This window comes from Pan paniscus, chromosome 5 (genome assembly GCF_029289425.2).
Source record: "Pan paniscus chromosome 5, NHGRI_mPanPan1-v2.0_pri, whole genome shotgun sequence".
Classification (NCBI taxonomy): Eukaryota; Metazoa; Chordata; class Mammalia; order Primates; family Hominidae; genus Pan; species Pan paniscus.
Window position 1 is genome coordinate 103,477,929 of NC_073254.2, and position 21,709 is coordinate 103,499,637.

General features: G+C 37.0%; 1 protein-coding gene and 1 pseudogene across 1 annotated transcript in view; one reads left to right on the forward strand and one right to left on the reverse strand.

The window, feature by feature from the left end:
- The window catches only part of ME1 (malic enzyme 1), a 212,602-nt gene that overhangs the window by 165,827 nt on the left and 25,066 nt on the right, over positions 1–21,709 (reverse strand). Inside the window, exon 3 of the mRNA XM_003816382.5 lies at positions 14,387–14,536. Within this exon, the coding sequence (XP_003816430.4) occupies positions 14,387–14,536 (150 nt within the window). The remainder of the gene's footprint in view (positions 1–14,386; positions 14,537–21,709) is intronic.
- Positions 7,215–8,501, forward strand: LOC106634897 (glyceraldehyde-3-phosphate dehydrogenase-like; annotated as a pseudogene).

Here is a 21,709-nt window from a genome sequence, read left to right on the forward strand (position 1 = left end):
TAGTGATTAAGTTCTACATTCTGAGGCTATGCCATGCAAGCATACACTTTCTTCTATATGAAAATCTTTCAAATAATTGAAGGCTTAACTATCAAGTCTTTCCTTTTAAGCTAAACATTCCTATTTCCACCAACTGTTTCTCACACGACAAGTTTTCAGTAACTGTCACTGTTATTGTTCTCTGGATATCAATGACACTTCAAAACCATGGTATGCAAAACTAAATACAATATTCGAGATGTGATTTGGGTAGAGGATGCAAAGTGATATAAGAACTATGCCTCCTTTTTAAAAATTCTTTATTTTTAGTAAAGAACAGTGAGATTTATAATCTTCCTTAAAAACAAATACTCTTCTTAAAGATGAGGAAATAATGCCCAAATTAATAGATTGCCATAAATACCACCTGAGATAAAACTTGGCAATTTTTCTTAATTCTCCATATGCTATGTGTAAACTTAAGTCAAAACACCTGAATGTACCACACAGATTGTACAAAAGTTATTTTTGGATCCTAAACTAAATTTCCATTCAAGTTTTCCACATTTAAAATCTCTAGATGAATATGGAGAGCCGATGAACTGTTACTTTATATTTTTAATGGCATTTTACAGTAAAAGATAAGTTTCACTGCCTTGAAGATTTATATGTCTACGCACAAATTTAGACAACCCTTAGATCTTGATGTAAAGAACTGATGTTTGAAACATGTCTACATTTTTTCCATTCTCCAAATTTTTCCTCATTAAGGCAATGCTTAGGAAAGAAGACAGTTTGGTATTTTAAACTACTTCTGGGCACTCACTGAATTTCCAGTACTTAAGATATAGGATACTCTACCTCACTCCTATTTAGCACAAGTCATATATACATTTTCATAAAAATAACTTTTATTCTGCTTGGAAAAAATAATTAGTTTAAATTCATAATTTAAGAAATCATCATCTATATCTCTATAATAAATAAAAATCCACTTTTAATAAATAATTATCTTTAACTACAAAATCAACTGAGGTAACAGTTAAGACTTGAATTAGTCCAGACATTCCATCTGACTTGTTTCATATCTTTGAAAAAAATTACACCATGTATTTCTTTTTCTCATACCTTAAAGTAGGGGTAAGCCAGTTTCAAGGGAAATGAAATAAATGGACCAAATAATATTACAGAATAAGTATAAATCAAAATCAAAGGCTTATTACCATAGATAAATAGTGAAAATGTTTTTAATATTTAACATTAAAATGATCACTTTTCTGGAAGCATTAAAAGCTAGTTGCCCTCTTAAACATCAACTATTTGATGTTTAAGAGAATTTCTAGAAATGCAGACAATTATAACAAAATAAAAAATAAAAGTCACACGCTAAACCAGAACTATAAGCCAAAAATATTCCCTGGTCTTCAAAAGTTTCCTAGATATTCCTAAGGATTCTAAAGTAGTTTAATTTAAAAAAGGCAAATCCAATTAAAAATAGTTCTGGTTCACCTGGGCAGCTCTAGTATCCAGGACTACCTAAAGGTTTAGGACTGCCTCTCACCCCTTCCCAGAAACTCCCATTCTGGTCCATGAAAAAAGGCTAGCTCCACACATCTCAGAATGAGAGGACCTAGGACAGCAAGGCATGTCTACTAACCTCTGGGCACTGAATCAACTGACAGTTTACATTATAATTGTCAAATAACAAGTAGAATAGCATTAAACTATTGAAAGTTCCTGCAACAGACTGAATGTGTCCCCCCAAATTCATGTATTTTGAAATCCTGACCCCCAATATGATGGTATTAGGAGATGGGGCCTTTGGGAGGTGATTTAGGTCATATGATTAGTGCCCTTTATAAAAGGGACCCCAGAGAGCTCTCTGCTTTCTGCAACGTGAGGAAGTAACAGGAAGCTGGCAGTCTACAACCCAGAAGAGGGTCCTTACTGGAAAGCAACCACGCTGACACCCTGCTCTCAGACTTCCCAGCCTCCCCAGAACTGTGAGAAATGAATTTCTGTCACTGATAAAGTACCCAGTTTATGGTAGTTTATCATAGCAGCCCAAATTGACTAAGACAGTGCCACAGTCTTATTTCAAGCATTAAAAATTTAATTTGCAGTTATTAAAACTGGCTGTGAAACCATGTTTCTTTTCCATAAACAACTTAGGCTCATTTTACAATCACTGAGTTATTGAAGTACTTATAGCTTAATCAAGCAAAACTACCATACTATACAGTATATAATTAAAATAGATACATGAAGAAAGCCAGGTAGATTTAAAACTAGAGAAAATTTATAAAGCAAGAACAATATGAAAGTTTCATTATATTAACCTCTCCTTTGATAGTATAATTATAATCTGTACTATACAACGAGAACATTTTTGGTTAAAGGAGTATTAGCTTTGGAAAGGTTTCTTTTTACATTTATTCTTTTTAAGCTTCTTTTCTTGCTGCTATTTCACAAATTAAACATCAATTAAAACTGACACCCTCATCATATAAGACAACACTATGGGCTATACATCTGCAGAAACTATATGTTTCCATATAAGTAAACATTATTTAGACCCTCATGTTTGTATACATCTCCATTTCTAATCATGGTCATGATGGCATACTAGACATACTTCCTCACATGAAATTACATATTAAGTAATAAAGAAAGCTTAGTCCCCACAATTTAAATAATGAATACTCTACTTCAAATCCTTTTGGGATTCTAAAGGAAATAAGTATAAAAATGCATTATTAAATGTAGAAAAAATATTTTAATATTTTGTTTTGGCTAATTTTAATATTTCCTTTTATGCATTTTTCAAAGAATTTTCTAGGAAGACATAAAGCAACATAATGGAACAACTTATTGACTAATTCTTTTTAACAATTACTTTTGTTGATAGTCTGTGACATTGCCAAAATCAAAACAGATACCATTCGTGCAGCACATATAATATGCAAGTTAAAATGTTAGGACATTTTAACTACATCATCTACCAAGTTCCAGATCCATATATTTAATTGACTATTAGACCCTTCTACTTGGAAGTCCGAAACACATTTAAAATTTAGCATGTCCCAAAAATAAACTTTCTTTTCTTTTTCTTTCCTTTCTTCCTTCTTTCCTTCCTTCCTTCCTTTCTTTTTTTCTTTTTTTTTGGACAGGATCTCACTCTGTCCCACAGGCTAGAAAGAGTGCAGTGGTGTAATTACAGCTCACTGCATCCTCAACATCCCAGGCTCAAGCAATCCTCCCACCTCAGCCCCCTGAGTAGGTGGGACTATAGCACGCACCACCACACCAGTTGATTTTTGTATTTTCTGTAAAGACGGGGTTTCACCATGTTGCCCAGGCTGGTCTTGAACTCTTAAACTAAACTGATCCGTCTGCCTTGGCCCCCCAAAGTACTGGGATTACAGGCATGCACCACCACATCTGGCCCCCCAAATGAACTTTCTATCTCTCTCAAATATTCCAATATTCTCAAATTTGGTACATGATACCATAATCTATTTGATCAAGAAACCTGAGAGTTAAAATTATACCAGTAACAATAACCACCATTTGAGAATATCTACTTTGTGCCAAGAATTAGGCTATGTATACTACTTTATTAAATCTAATTCTCACCATTCAAAAGACTCACAAAATAGGTTATTATTCTAAGAAACTTGGCTGTAAAGAATCTTTTTTGATTTCATTTAATTCTGTTTTTCTCCAGTTAATTCGAGCACTGAATACTTTTTTCATCATAACTTTTTGGTGAACCAAAAGTACTATCTAATCAAACTTTGGAAAATGCTTCTTTTAAAAAGACTGTCACCAGCAAACTGTTGTATTAGCTCATTCTGTTTGCCAAAATCAAATCAGTGGTGCCCTGTATAAGGATGAGTGAATGAGGCCAGATGTGGTGGTAATCCCAGCACTTTGGGAGGCCAAGACGGATGGATCTCTTGAGCCCAGAAGTTTGAGACCAGCCTGGGCAACATGGTGAAACCCCGTCTCTACTAAAAAAATACAAAAAAATAGCTGGGCATGGTGGTGCATGCCTGTAATCCTAGCTACTTGGGAGGCTGAGGCAGGAGAATCACTTGAATCCGGGAGACAGAGGTTGCAGTGAGCAGAGATTATGCCTCTACACTCTAGCCTGTGTGACAGAGTGAGACTCCGTCTCAAAAGTAAAATAATAATAATAATATTTCATGTCCTCACAGTCTGATTCCTTAGTGTGTCCAATTTCTTTAATATCTATTATTTATGAGAATTTGCCTGTTAGCATAATACACTTAAACAGTAGGAGAAATAAAGATTATATGAATACTTTATATTTTTTCTGTGTGAGTGAATGAAGTAATTCTAAGTTACAATTTCTCTGAGATAGCAAACAACATATACTAATTGAACACCAACCAGGCATTAAATCTAAATAGCATGAGAAATACAAGAATAATTTATAAAATATGATCCCTTTTCTCTAGAATTTTACTTACAATATAGTTGAGACAAAATGAATGGTAAAATACCAAAAAAACAGATCAAGCATATTTTGATAGAACATTAGAAATATCAAAAGTAGGAACATGAATAATTGCCAAATACATGGTATAATAATATGTAGCTAATCAGAACTCAAAAGAGAGGGAGATAAATCTTAGAAAATGCAGTGTAAAAATACAGTAGGTAGAAATATTTCCAAAGAAGTTATATGAATCTGCTTCAGCTATCCATTACATATACCTGCATTATCAATTTGCAGAAAACTTTTCTTTAAAAAAAAGTTTCACAAAATACAGGTAACTTAAGTAACACAGGAAGCTCAGCAGTCTGCAAAAATAAAAAAAAAAAATTGTCTCTAGCTTCCAAAAATCACACCTCTATGTACAAACTAACCACAATTAGGCACACTGACATAAGCAGATTGCACTACCAAATACTGGAAATTCTGCAAGAATTAAAATGATTTCGGCACATGGGAATAAGACAATCCAAGCGAGCCCAAAAATATTCTTAAAAATGATTATCTATGACATCTGAAAAACCCACATAAAGTATCTATGCCAAAAAGAAAAGAAATTCCACACGAAACCAATAAATGAGTATCCCAGCAGTCATTTAGAAAAAAATTAGAAATACGGTTATTCATACAAGAATTTATTTTGGGATACCTAGCCAGATTTTAATGCCATATTCAAAATAAAAAAATCTAGCCACGGAAAAGTATCACAGCATTAAGATACATACTTAAAAGTATGATCAAAAGATATATTTGTTTGTAACTATGTTAAGCTCAGTACTTGAAGTACTTTTAACCCTTAATTTTCACTATGTTCCTAAGTGCTACCACCAAAACCATACACAGTAAGTATTAATAGAATAAGGGGTATAATTCTCCTCTTCACTTTCTGAATGTCTTAAAATACCTGCTGTTGTAGTAGATAAGGTTTACTAGACACTTTTCCATTTTGGCTTAAAAATAAAATTCATCTATATGTTAATGGAAGATCCATCATTCACATCATTCACACATCCACAATTCCCTTTCTAATTAAATACAACACCTAAATTTAAGCCACATAACACAATTTCAAACAGGATTTTTTTATAATTATAGGAGAAGCCATAATTATTTTACTGGAAAACTTCAAAATCATCAAAAGTTCAAGAAAATATACACACTAAATTGCAATATGACAGAAAACTGTCATGAAGAGATCATACAGAAATGGATTTAGAAACTTTGCTTTCTCTAGCAGTAAAGCATTCCTTACTTAAATTTCAAATATTACAGAAAAGTTGAAAGAATAATACAACAAATACCTCCACCTAGATTCAACATTTGTAAGCATTTTGCCAGAAATGCTTTCCTACCTCTACCCTCTTCCCCATTTCTTCCTCTCCCCCTCCCCAGCCACCCATCTCTCTCTATATATATACATACATACATAAAAACACATACTTATATAAGTTTATATATATGTAAACATATTTATTTCTAAGAAAGTCCCCATAATCAAATATATTAGTACTTCTACAGAAAAACAAATGACAGTAAGTGAGATAAATAGACTATTATAGTCTTATAAATCCAGTTTACTGCTGGACTTATAAGACTATATATAGTCTTTGGTACTGCTGCCAATGATTTCAGATAAGATCAGGTTTTGTCCCAAATGAGATTTTTTTACAGTCTTGATTTTCAAAGTTTTGGAATTCAAAAGTATGGATAAGATGCGGCAGGCTGTAGTATTACTCCCAATTTACAGATGAGGAAACCGAAGCACAGAAAAGTTAAATACCTTATACCAGACTACAACAAGTGGCAAAACCAGTAAGTAAAAATAGGCTACCTACTCCAGAGCCCATACTTTCAATCACTACTCTAGGAAGCTTTCAGTCCAGCAGAAAGTCTTTGTGGCTGTCTTCATTTTTATCCAGAATCTGGATTTTAAAACTTACCCCTAACTCCATTATTACCCTCCTAATCTGAACCACTATCATCTCTCACTGGGTTTATTTTAATAGTCTCCTAACAAGGGTCCCTGATTCTTCTTTTGCTTTAGTCTATTCTCAACACAGCAACCAGAATGCTCTTTTTAAAAATACTAGATCATGTCATGTAACTGCATAAGACCATTTAGGGCTTTTCATTTAGCTAACAGTAAAAGCCAATGTTCTTCCAAACAGCCTACAGGAAGCCCTAAGACATATACCCACTCATTGACCCACCTCTGTGAACTCATCCCCTACTCTCCCTCTCTCTCACTCCACTCCAGACACAGTGGTCTCCATCCTGCTCCTGGTCTCCAGGCATGTTCCCACTGAGGGCCTTGACATTGGCTGTTCCTTCTGTCTGGCATGTTTCCACTCATATCCACATGACTTCCTCCCCAACTCCTCCAATATCATCTTCCAATGAGACCCACAGTGTCCACTCTGTTTAAAATTACAACTGCCTCCTGCAAAGCAACTGACACTCCTGATCCCCCTTTTCCTGTTCTCTTTCTCCATAACACTTATCACCTTCAAACATTCTAGACAATTTATTTATTTTATATGTTTGTCTCTTCTTCTTTTGGAATATATATATGCACACCAAAGTGTCCTAAGCCTGAGAAAACCATCTAATATAGTAAAAGCTCTCAAAAAATAATTGTTGCAGCTCTCTGCTCCTCCCATTCAACAGACAGCTGCATCTTCTCGTGCATTGCCAGCTGCATCCCTGAGACACCATGGTGAAGTTGAAGGCTGGAGTCAACGGATTTGGTTGTATTGGCTGCCTGGTCACCAGGGCTGCTTTAAACTCTGGTTAAGTCGATATTGTCGCCATCAATGACCCCTTCATTGACCTCAACAACACTGTCTACATGTTCCAGTATAATTCTGCCCATGGCAAATTCCATGGCACCGTCAAGGCTAAGAACGGGAAGCTTGTCATCAATGGAAATCTCATCACTATTTTCCAGGGGCAAGATCCCACCAAAATCAAATGGGGCAATGCTGGCACTGAGTACATCATGGAGTTCACCAGCATCTTCACCACCATGGAGAAGGCTGGGGCTCACTTGGAGGCAGGAGCCAAAACGGTCATCATCTCTGCACCCTCTGCTGATGCCCCCATGTTCGTGATGGGTGTGAACCATGAGAAATATGACAACGGCTTAAGATTATCAGCAATGCCTCCTGCACCACCAGCTGCTTAACGCCCCTGGCCAAGGTCATCCATGACAACTTTGGTACCGTGGAAGGACTCATGACCATCGCTGCCACCCAGAAGACTATGGATGGCTCCTATGGGAAACTGTGGGGTGACGGCCATGGGGCTCTCCAGAACATCCTCTCTGCCTCTACTGGTGCTGCCAAGGCTGTGAGGAAGGTCATCCCTGAGCTAAACGGGAAGCTCACTGGCATGGCCTTCCGTGTCCCCACTGCCAACATGTCAGTGGTGGACCTGACCTGCCGTCTGGAAAAACCTACCAAATATGATGACATCAAGAAGGTGGTGAAGCAGGTGTCAGAGGACCCCCTCAAAGGCATCCTGGGCTACTCTGAGCACCAGGTGGTCTCCTCCAACTTCAACAGACACCCACTCTTCCACCTTCGATGCTGGGGCTGGCATTGCCCTCAACGACCACTTTGTCAAGCTCATTTCCTGGTATGACAATGAATTTGGCTGCAGCAACAGGGTGGTGGACCTCTACCCACAGTGTGGCTTCCAAGGAGTAAGACCCCCAGACCACCAGCCCCAGCGACAGCACGACGGGAAGAGAGCGGCCCTCACTGCTGGAGAGTCCCTGCCACACTCAGTCTCCCACCACACTGAGAATCTCCCCTCCTCATAGTTTCCATGCAGACCCCCTAAAAGGGAGGAGCCGAGGGAGCCCCACCTTGTCATGTACCATCAATAAAATCCCCTGTGCTTGCCAAAAAAAAAAAAACTTGTTGCTATTGAGATTTCTATCGACTTCAACTCAAATACTTCGTTTGATTCAAGCCCTTCTACATTTCTTATCATTGTTAGTACTTAGTATCTCTCAGAAACAAAATTTCAATAAACATCCTTGAATTTAAAACAGCTTTTTATTATGCTTGTATTAAGATTCTTTATATAGAAATATATTTTTTGGACACGCACAGATGTTTATAATACATTACCCAGAGAAGACAGTAAGGCAAGAAATAGTTCATACAGTATGATCCCTTCATCTATAAGGAAAATACTGTAGGTTTCTTGCCTATAGTAAGGCAAGAAATAGTTTATGTAGTATGATTCCTTCATCTACAAGGAAAATAGTATGTATTGTGTCTGTCAGCGTTTTTTGGTATGATGACATTATGCATTTTTAAGTTTCTTCCTTCTGAATATTTGTTTTATTATTTTTTCAATAATGAATATATAATTATTTGTATAGTTAAAATAATATTCTTATATACCCAGAAAACAATTACTTTGCAATACAATTAACAGTAAATTCTAACTCCTTTTCTTCAATGAAAAAAAATTTAGTCATTGTTAACGTAACTATTACATAAGTGTAACATGGATATGCGCTATTAATGTAGTTTAGTATGAAGTTTGATGGAACAAATAAGACCTATTGTATATTTCAGAACCACTAGAAGAAGATAATCCGAATGTTTCTAGCATAAAGAAAAGATAAATATTTAAGGTGATAGATATCTCAATTACACTGATTTGATCTTTACAAATTATATGAATGTATTAAATTATCACATATATCCCCAAAATATGTATATCTAATATGTATCAATAACAAAATTTTAATGTAGTTTAGATCATCTATAGATACTTATCTAATTATTCTCTTTATACAAAGGGATGATGTGGCCAACTCTTTTCTTTATACAAAGGGTAATGCAGCGCAGTATGATAAATATTACCACTATATCAATACAGCTACATGGAAATCCACATTCAATATTGCTTTCCGATAATACCTCTGAAATATTCCTTTTAAGGACAGTACTTTCAATAGGCTTTTGTGTTTGTGGTAGATACTTTAAACATTTCTTTTTTATCTTTAAATTCAGAGCCAAAAGTAGAAAGACATATGCAACTTGAACTTTTGTTATTGCTGTTGTTAAAAGTATTAATATGTATTTATTCCGATTGTTTCTTCTTTCAAAAAGTATTGAAACTAATATAATGAATAAGTAGTGCTAGAAAAATTGTGTTCTATATTTTATGCATCTCAAAGGTGACTACTATTTCATTTAAGGGAAAGAACAAAAGAGCTACTTTAAGATCATTTAATTTTGACTCAATTTAGAAAGTAATATTCTCATTTCAGAAAAATTTGGAATCTTTGTTTTAACTTGTAAAAATATACATGTAATAGTGGTAATTAACATATCAAAGGCAAGCTTAATTATGATCAGTATTACTTTTTTGTTTTTTTGGTTTTTTTTTTTTGAGATGGAGTCTCACTCTGTCATCCAGGCTGGAGTGCAGTAGCAATCTCAGCTCACTGAAGCTTCTGCCTCCTGGATTCCAGCAATTCTCCTACCTCAACCTCCCTAGTAGCTGGGATTACAGGCAACTACCACCACGCTCAGCAATTTTTGTATTTTTAGTAGAGATAGGGTTTCACCATGTTGGCCAGGCTGGTCTCGAACTCCTGACCTCAGGTGATCTGCCTGCCTCAGCCTCCCAAAGTCCTGGAATTACAGGTGTGAGCTACCATGCCCAGCCAATCTCTTTCAAAACAAAAAGGAAATTAATTTACTATCTGTAAAAGGGAACCCAAATTGATTTGGAAATACTTTCTATTATCTTAAATCTTTTCTTTTTTTTTTTTTTTTTTTTTTGAGACAGAGTCTCGCTCTGTTACCAGGCTAGAGTGCAGTGGCGTGATCTCTGCTCACTGCAACCTCCACTTCCCAGATTCAAGCGATTCTCCTCCCTCAGCCTCCTGAGTAGCTGGGACTACAGGCACATGCCACCATGCCCAGCTAATTTTTGTATTTTTAGTAGAGATGGGGTTTCACCATGTTGGTCAGGATGGTCTCAACCTCTTGACCTCGTGATCTGCCCGCCTCAGCCTCCCAAAGTGCTGGGATTACAGGTATGAGCCACTGTGCTTGGCCAAATCTTAAATCTAGAGAGAAATCTAGAGACTGGAAGTCCTAGCCAAAACAATTAGGGAAGCAAAAGAAAAAAAAAGGCATCCATATTAGAAAGGAAGAAGTTAAATGGTCTCTGTTTGCAGACAATATCATCATATACATAGAAAACCCTAAAAACTCCAACAAAAAACTGTTACAACTAATAAATTCAGGAAAGTTCCATGATACAAAATCAACATATAAAAGTCAGCAGTGTTTCTAATACACTAACTATAAACTATCCAAAAATATCAAAAAAGCAATCCCATTAATAATAGCTACAAAGGCTGGGTGTGGTGGCTCATGCCTGTACTTTGGGAGGCATTTTGGGAGGCTGAGGCGGGTGGATCACTTGAGGCCAACAGTTTGAGACCAGCCTAGCCAATGTGGTGAAACCCCATCTCTACCAAAAATACAAAAATTAGCCAGGTATGGTGGTGCGCACCTGTAATCCCAGCTACTCAGGAGGCTGAGCCATGAGAATCACTTGAACCCAGGAGGCAAATGTTGCAGTGAGCCAAGATCATGCCACTACACTCCAGACAAAGTAAGATTGTCTCAAAACAATAATAATAATAATGATAGCAACCAAAACAACAAAATACTTAGGAATAAATTTAACCAAAGAGGTGAAATATCTGTATGTAGAAAACTACAAAACATTGATGAAAAAAATTTAAGAAGACACAAATAAATGGAAAGATGTTCCATTTCATGGATTGGAAGAATTAATATTGTTAAAATGACCACACTACCCAAAGAGATCTACAGATTCAGTATAATCCCTATCAGAGTTCCAATGACATTTTTTCACAGAAATATAAAAATAAAGATAAAAAAATTCATATGAACCACAAAAGGCCCCAAATGTCCAAAGCAATCTTAGGCAAAAAGAACAAAGCTAGAGGTATCATACTACCTGATTTCAAAATATACTGTTAAGTTATGGTAATCACAACGGCATGGTACCAGTATAAAAACAAACACAGAGACCAAAGAAAGAGAACAGACAGCCCAGAATGAAACAGAATAGACAGCCCAGAAATAAATCCATGCATTTTCAGTCAACTGATTTTTTACAAAAGTGAAATGGAGAAAGAACAGTCTCTTCATTAAATGGTGACAGGAAAACTGGTTTTCCAAATGCCAGAAGAATGAAATTAGACCCTTATTTCACACCATATTAAAAAAAAATCAACTCAATAGGTAAAGAAAAATGTAAGACTTGAAACTATAAAACTTCTACAAGAAAATTTAGGGGAAAAGCCTCATGATAGTAGTTTGGGCAAAGATGTTTTTAGATATGACCCCAGTGGCATAGGCAAAAGCAAAAATAGACAAATGGAATTATAATAAACTAAAAAGCTCAGCACAGCAGTCAGTCAACAGAGTGAAGAGACAACCTATGGAATAGGAGAGAATATCTGTGAACCATACATCTCATAAGGGATTAATTCAAAATATATAAGGAACTCAAATAACTCAATAACAAGAAAACAAATAACATGTTCTTAAAATGAGCAAAATACCAGAATAGACAGTTCTCAAAAGAGGACATATAAATGACCTACAGGTTTATGAAAAATTGCTCAACATCACTAATCATCACAAAAATCAATTCAAGATGGATTAAAGATTTAAACGTTAGACCTAAAACCACAAAAACCCTAGAAGAAAACCTAGGCATTACCATTCAGGACATAGGCGTGGGCAAGAACTTCATGTCCAAAACACCAAAAGCAATGGCAACAAAAGCCAAAATTGACAAATGGGATCTAATTAAACTAAAGAGCTTCTGCACAGCAAAAGAAACTACCATCAGAGTGAACAGGCAACCTACAAAATGGGAGAAAATTTTCGCAACCTACTCATCTGACAAAGGGCTAATATCCAGAATCTACAATGAACTCAAACAAATTTACAAGAAAAAAACAAACAACCCCATCAAAAAGTGGGCGAAGGACATGAACAGACACTTCTCAAAAGAAGACATTTATGCAGCCAAAAAACACATGAAAAAATGCTCATCATCACTGGCCATCAGAGAAATGCAAATCAAAACCACTATGAGATATCATCTCACACCAGTTAGAATGGCAATCATTCAAAAGTCAGGAAACAACAGGTGCTGGAGAGGATGTGGAGAAATAGGAACACTTTTACACTGTTGGTGGGACTGTAAACTAGTTCAACCATTGTGGAAGTCAGTGTGGCGATTCCTCAGGGATCTAGAACTAGAAATACCATTTGACCCAGCCATCCCATTACTGGGTATATACCCAAATGACTATAAATCATGCTGCTATAAAGACACGTGCACACGTATGTTTATTGCGGCATTATTCACAATAGCAAAGACTTGGAACCAACCCAAATGTCCAACAATGATAGACTGGATTAAGAAAATGTGGCACATATACACCATGGAATACTATGCAGCCATAAAAAATGATGAGTTCATGTCCTTTGTAGGGACATGGATGAAACTGGAAACCATCATTCTCAGTAAACTATCGCAAGAACAAAAAACCAAACACCGCATATTCTCACTCATAGGTGGGAATTGAACAATGAGATCACATGGACACAGGAAGGGGAATATCACACTCTGGGGACTGTGGTGGGGAGGGGGGAGGGATAGCATTGGGAGATATACCTAATGCTAGATGACGAGTTAGTGGGTGCAGCGCACCAGCATGGCACATGTATACATATGTAACTAACCTGCACAATGTGCACATGTACCCTAAAACTTAAACTATAATAAAATAAATAAATAAATAAATAAATATAAGTAAAAACAAAACAAAACAAAAAAAAAGAAATTAAAAGCACAGTGAGATATCACCTCACACTTGTTAGAACGGCTATACCAAAAAGATGAACAATAAGTATTGGCGAGGAACCTGAGGAAAGGAAACTCTTATTCAGTGTTCAGTGGGAATGTAAACTAGTAAATCTATTATGGAAAACAGTATGGAAGCTTCTCAAAAAATTAAGAATAGAACTACCAAATGATCTAGTAATAACACTACTGGGTACATATCCAAAGGAAATGAAATCAGTATGTCTAGGAGATATCTGCACTCACTCCCATGTTCACTACAGCATTATTCACAATGGCCAAGATATGGGATCAAGGTAAGAGTCCATCAACAGATGAATGGATAAAGAAAATGTGGTACACATACACATAGGATACCACTCAGCCTTAAAGAAGGAAGAAATTCTGTCATTTGCAACAATACAGATGAACCTTTAGGATATTACGTTAAGTGAAATAAGCCAGACACAGAAAGACAAATACCACATGATCTTATATGTGGAACCTAAAAATAGTCAAACTCATAGTAGCAAAGAGAAGAACGGTAGTTACCAGAGGATAGGAGAAAGGTAGGGGGAGCGGGTTGCGGGATTAGGGAAATGCTGGTTAAAAGGATACAAAATTTCAGTTAAACAGGAGGAATGAGTTCAAGACATCTATTGTACCACATAGTGACTATTGCTAAGGATAATTTATTATATACGTGAAAACTGCTAAAAGTAGATTTTAGCATACTCACCACAAATAAATGATATGAATGTGAAATAATGCATATGCTAATTAGCTTGATTCTACCATTTCACAATGTATACATGTTTCAGAACATCCTCTGTACGTCATAAATATATGCAATTTTATTGTCAAATTTAAAATAATAATAAATTTTAAATTCGTTAAAAAACTTACAAAAATAAATAAAGACACAAGTTGCATTTAAAATAAAAGTTGACATACCTTGGCTTCCGAAACACCAAACTATATTGTTGGCAAGCCAGACCCACAGTGGGAGTATAAACAATAGGCATGAATTTCTCAATGTCAGATGTCAGCACTCTATAAAAGAGTTTTTCATTTCTATCTTGGAGATCCATTAAGAGAAGATACCTGTAAAAATTGGACATAATTAGATCTACATCCCATAAAGTCATGAAATAGCTACTTAGAAATCTAATTAAATATTTTCAACCAAGTATAAAGTACATTTAGGTTACATAGAAAACATCTGATTAAAAAAGACTTAAGAAATATTCTTTTCTTTTTCTTTACGACAGAGTCTTGGCCAGGCACAGTGGTTCATGCCTGTAATCCCAGCACCTTGGGAGGCAGAGGTGGGTGGATCACGAGGTCAGGAGTTCAAGACCAGCCTGGCCAACATGGTGAAACCCCATCTCCTGAGTAGCTAGGATTACGAGGGCATGCCACCACACCCGGCTTATTTTTTATTTTATTTTATTTATTTATTTATTTATTTATTTATTTATTTATTTATTTATTTTGAGACAGAGTCTCGCTCTGTCGCCCAGGCTGGAGTGCAGTGGCATGATCTTGGCTCACTGCAACCTCTGTCTCCTGGGTTCAAGCGTTTTCTCCTGCCTCAGCCTCCCAAGTAGCTGGGACTACAGGCATGCACCACCAAGCCCGGCTAATTTTTTTTGTATTTTTAGTAGAGACAGTTTCACCATGTTGGCCAGGCTGGTCTTGAACTCCTGACCTCAAGTGCTCTGCCTGCCTTGGCCTCCCAAAGTGCTGGGATTACAGGCGTGAGCCACCGCACCCAGACAAGAAATACCCTTAAATATTGCAAAGAATAAAGAACCATAAACTTAACTAATATCATGCAAACATTAAAATCATTGCTGAAATAGCACAGTTTTATTTAATACTTGAAGAGACTTTATCCCTATTTTAAAAGAGATGAAAATATAACTATAGATTTAGTATTAACTAAGTTAATAGAAAGATTTCATCCTTTGACTTGCAGTATTGAATAACCAAGGGAAATGACATACAGGAAATAAGTAAGAGAATGTAACACTCATCCTAAAAATAACTAAGGTAGGGAAGTTCAAGAAACTTTTCTTTGTATCTGTATCTTATGGCCTTTTTCTTTCTAGAAGCATTTCTGACCCAGAGTTATCTTTGTAAATGTAAACCTCTTCATGATATCTGTAACCTTCAATAGTTTATAGAATAAAACGTAAACTGCTCAGTTCAACTTAAAAGAATCTTGCAAAACTACTCAACAATCTTACCAGCCATTTTGAATTGATTTTCATTCCCTAGAATAGTTGAAAATGCACAGAATTCTGAGGAAGAGATGCATGGATTCTAATGTTTGGGCAATTAGATAGACATAACCCAGAAAATAAACATGTGGAAGACAAAGAATTTAACTTTAGACATGATAAAATTAATTTGGCAATGTGGAAATTAGCATTGCTAAATCAATGGTCCATTCTCAGACCTCATCTTACCTATCAGAATATTTGACACAGGAGATATTCCTTAGAGCTCAATACACTTTCTTTCATTGACTTCCAATCTATCATATTCTCATGGTTTTCCTCCTATCTCTCTGGTCATTCCTTTTCTGTTTCCTTGCTGTTTTCTCCTTGATATGGTTTGGGTGTTTGTCCCTTCCAAATCTCATGTTGAAATGTAATCCCCAGTGTTGGAGGTGGGTCCTGGTGGGTATTTGGATCATGGGGGTGGATCCCTCATGAATGGCTTAGCACCAATCCCTTTGTGATGAGTTCTTGCTCTGAGTTGATGTGAGATTTGGTTGGCACTTCTTTCCTATCTTGCTCCTGTTTCCACCATGATTGTAAGCTTCCTGAGGCCCTCACCAAGGCAGCAGATAATTGGTGCCATGTTTGTACAACCTGCTGAACCATGAGCCATTTAAATCTCCTTTCTTTATAAATTACCCAGCCTCAGGTATTTCTTTATAGCAATGCAAGAACAGACTAACATACTCCTCTTCTCTGAAAGCTTTCTAACACTCATGTGAAATACATGAATAAATTGTGTTGGCTTTACTTTCAAAATATATCCAAAATCTGACCACCTTTATTGCTACCACCCTAGATCTAAATCACCATCATCTCTTGCCTGGTTTATTCTAATGGTCTCCTAAAAGCCATCCCAGCCTACATTCTATTCTCAACATTGCAGCCAGTCTTTCTGAAATTATAGCTTAGATCATGTGGCTCTTCTGGTCAAAAACCTCAAGAGGCTACCCTTTTCACTCATAGTATAGCAGAAGTCTTTAGTAGGCTACAAAGCCATACCTAATCAACCGCCCATTACCTCGCTAACTTCCTTTCCCAATTTACCATTCTTTCCCTAACTCATTCTGCTCTAGACACAAGTCTCCCTGCTGATTCTTGAACACACCAGCTACAAAACGCTGTTCCTCAGATTTTTTCATGGCTAACTGCTCCACCACCTTTGATTATTTGCTCAAAACTCACCTTCTCAATGGAGATTACCCTTATCACCCAACTCAACAATGCAAACTGGCCATAACTCCCCTCAGCATTCTCAGCTCCTCTTTACCCTGCTCTACCTTTATTTCCCCCATCCCAAGACACTAGCCATTTTCTAGCATATTTTATAATTTACCAATTTGTATTACTATTTACAAAATTTAATAATTTGTATTTAAAAATAAGCCAGGCATGGTGGAGCATGCCTGTAGTCCTAGCTACTTGGAAGGGTGAGCCAGGAGAACTGTTTGAGCCCAGGATGTTGAGACTACAGTGAGCTATGGTCACATCAGTGCACTGCAGCCTGGGCAATAGAGTGAGACCCTCTCTCAAAATAATAATAATTTTTAATAATTTATGTAAATTTCATGAGGTCAGAGATCATTGTCTATAACCCCAATATCTAAAAGAGTACCTGACACTGAGTTGATGTTCAATATATATTGAGGAACAGTCTGTAGCAAATATATGAAGGTCACCAGCTCTTAGCAGGTAGCTGATAAAATGGCCCAGGAAAAGAATATAAAGTAAGGACACAAGCAGCTAAAGGAAGATGTTATGGAACAAATGAAAGAGAAGGTTGAGAAGGAGTTTAAAAAGAAGCAACTGTATACACGTCGGACAAACTGAGTCAGCCTCTTTGCCCAGCCACCCCATCACATCCACTGGGCTCATGAACAAAGTGGCCATGGTGGCAGGGATAGAGGTTATGCATAGGCTCAGCAATATGGACTTTCACTCACCAAGGCCAACCTGGCTATTATAGCCACTTCTGAGTGTTCAATCTGCAGCAGAGACTAACACTGATTCCCTGATGTGGCACCATTCTCCAGGGTAATTAGCCAGCTAGCTACCTGGTGGCAAGTTCATTACACTCAACAGCTTCCATTATGGGAAGGACAACTTTTTTTTCTGGCATAGACCCTTAGTTTGGATCTAGATATGCTTTCCCTGCATGCAATGCTCCTGCCAAAGCTACTATTCATGGACTTACAAAATGCCTTACCTACCCTCATGGTATTCCACACAGCATTGCTTCTGATCAAGGAACTCACTTTAGAGCAAACGAAGTGTGGGGAATGAGCACATGCTCATGAAACTCACTAGTTTTACAATATTTCCCAACAGTCTGAAGCAACTGGCTTGACAGAACAGTGGAATGTACTTTTGAAGACTCAGTTACAGTACCAGCAAAGTGGCAATACCTTGCAAAGCTGAGGCAAGGTTCTCCAGGAGGCTGTATGTGCTCTCAATCAGTGTTCAAAAAATGGTGCTGTTTTTCTCATAGCCAGGATTCATAGGTCTAGGAATCAAGGGGTGGAAATGGAAATGGCACCTCTCACTAACAACCCTAGTGTCATACTAGCAAAATTTCTCCTTTCTACCCCTGTGACTTTATGCTCTGCTGGTCTAGAGGTCTTCATTCCGAAGGGAAGAATGTTTCCATCAAGAAACACAATAATAAACCCATTGAACAGGAAATTAAGACTGCCACCTGACCACTTTGAGCACCACATGCCTCTGAATTAACAGGCCAAGAAAGGAGTTACTGTGCTGACTGGGAAAAATTGATCCTGACTACCAAGAGGAAACTAAACTGTTACACTACAGTGGAGGCGGGAGAGAGTATGTCTGAAATACAGGAGACCCCTTAGGGTAGCTCTTAGTATTACCATGCCCTGTGATTAAAGCTAATGAAAACAACAATCCAATTCAAGCAGGATTACTAATGGCCCAGACCATTCAGGATTGAAGGTTTGAGTCACCCTCACCAGGTAAAGAACCACAATCAGCTGAGATACTTGCTGAGAGCAAAGGGGATATGGATTGGGGCATGGAAAAAGGTAGTTATAAACACCAGCTATGACCATGTGATCAATTAAAGAAAAAGAAGACTGTAATTGCCATAAGTATTTCTTCCTTGTTTTGCTATTAATATGTGTGTATACATATATAAGCAAAAATCCATATGCAAATTTCAGAAAATATCATTTTCTTCCTTCTCTTATCACCTTATCTGATAACATAAGATATACTGACTCTGCATCATAGTATTTAAGTACTGCTAATATTACATCATAGTGTTTAAGTTAAGGAATATCGACGACAGTAAACATCACCCAAGGATTTGGCATCTTCTTTTGAGGATAGGGTTGGTGCATTTTTGGTTGTATGCAAGATAGTTTATTGTGTTAGGTGGAAGTCTGGACCTTGTTATTGCCTTTATTCAAAGATTAAGTATGATTTGAGGAGATTCATATGGGTGGTGTCATAGTCCATTCAGTTTGCTATGACAAAAATACCATAGACTAGGTAGCTTATGAACAACAGAAATTGATTTCTCATAGTTTTGTAGGCCAGGAAGTTCAAGATCAAGCTGCCAGCAGATTCTGAGCCTGATAAGGACACATTCCACATAGACAGCACATTCTCGCTGCATCCTCACACGAGGGAAAGGGAAAGGCAGCTTTCTTAGGCCTCTTTTATTTTTTTATTTTTTATTTTACTTTAAGTTCTGGGATACATGTGCAGAATGTGAGGTTTGTTACATAGGTATACATGTGCCATGGTGGTTTGCTGCACCTATAGACTGTCATCTAGGTTTTAAGCCCTGCATGCATTAGGTATTTATCCGAATGCTCTCCCTCTCCTTTCCTCCACCCCACGACAGGCCCTGGTGTGTGATGTTCCCCTCCCCGTGTCCATGTGTTCTCATTGTTCAATTCCCACTTATGAGTGAGAACATGTGGTGTTTAGTTTTCTGTTCCTATGTTAGTTTGCTGAGGATGATGGTTTCTAGCTTATCCATGTCCCTGCAAAGGGCATTAACTCATTCTTTTTAATGGCTGCATAGCATTCTATGGTGTATATGTGCCACATTTCCTTCATCCAGTCAGTCTATCATTGATGGGCATTTGGGTTGGTTCCATGTCTTTGCTATTGTGAATAGTGCCGCAGTAAACATACGTGTGCATGTGTCTTTATAGTAGAATGATCTATAATTCTTTGGGTATATAACCAGTAATGGTATTGTGGGGTCAAATGGTGTTTCTGGTTCTAGATCCTTGAGGAATCGCCACACTGTCTTCCACAATGGTTGAACTAATTTACACTCCCACCAACAATGTAAAAGCATTCCTATTTCTCTACAGCCTCACCAGCATCTGTTGTTTCCTGATTTTTTAATGATCGCCATTCTAAGTGGTGTCAGATGGTATTTCATTGCGGTTTTGATTTGCATTTCTCTAATGACCAGTGATGATGAGTTTTTTTTCATGATTTTTGGCCGCATAAATGTCTTCTTTTGAGAAGTGTCAGTTCATATCCTTTGCCCACTTTTTGATGGAGTTGTTTTTTTCTTGTAAATTTGTTTAAGTTCTTTGTAGATTCTGGATATTAGCCTTTTGTCAGATTGACAGATTGCAAAAATTTTCTCCCATTCTATAGGGTGCCTGTTCACTCCGATGATAGTTTCTTTTGCTGTGCAGAAGCTCTAAGCTCTTTGGTTCAATTAGATCCCATTTGTGAATTTTGGCTTTTGTTGCCATTGCTTTTGGTGTTTTAGTCATGAAGTCTTTGCCCATGCCTATGTCCTCAATGTATTGCCTAGGTTTTCTTCCAGGGTTTTTATGGTTTTAGGTCTTACGTTTAAATCGTTAATCCATCTTGAGTTAATTTTTGTATAAGCTGTAAGGAAGGGGTCCAGTTTCAGTTTTCTGCATATGACTAGCCAGTTTTCCCAACACCATATATTAAATAGGGAATCCTTTCTCCATTGCTTGTTTTTGTCAGGTTTATCAAAGATCAGATGGTTGTAGATGTGTGGTGTTATTTCTGAGGCCTCTGTTCTGTTCCATTGGTCTATATACCTGTTTTGGTACCAGTACCATGTTGTTTTGCTTACTGTTGCCTTGTAGTATAGTTTGAAGTCAGGTAGCATGATGCTTCCAGCTTTGTTCTTTTTGCTTACAATTTTCTTGGCTATGCAGGCTCTTTTTTGGTTCCATATGAAATTTAAAGTAGTTTTTTCTAATTCTGTGAAAAAAGTCAATGGTAGCTTGATGGGTATAAAATTGAATTATAAATTACTTTGGGCAGTATGGCCATTTTCACAATATTGATTCTTCCTATCCATGAGCATGGAATGTTCTTCCATTTGTTTGTGTCCTCTCTTATTTCCTTGAGCAACGGTTTGTAGTTCTCCTTGAAGAGATCCTTCACATCCCTTGTTAGTTGTATTCCCGGGTATTTTATTCTTTTTGTAGCAATTGTGAATGCGAGTTCATTCACGATTTGGCTCTCTGCTTGTCTATCTTTGGTGTGAAGGAATACTTGTGATTTTTGCACATTGATTTGATATCCTGAGACTTTGCTGAAGTTGCTTATCAGTTCAAGGAGTTTTGGGGCTGAGAGGATGGGGTTTTCTAAATATAAAATCATGTCATCTGCAAACAGACTATTTGACTTTCTCTCTTCCTATTTGAATATGCTTTATTTCTTTCTCTTGCCTGATTGACCTAGCCAGAACTTCCAATACTATGCTGAATAGGAGTAGTGAGAGAGGGCATCCTTGTCTTTACCGGTTTTCAAAGGGAGTGCTTCCAGCTTTCGCCCACTCAGTATGATATTGGCTGTGGGTTTGTCATAAACAGCTCTTACTATTTTGAGATATGTCCCATCAGTACCTAGTTTATTGAGAGTTTTTAACATGAAGGGATGTTTAATTTTATCAAAGGCCTTTTCTGCATCTATTGAAATAATCATGTGAGTTTTGTCATTGGTTCTGTTT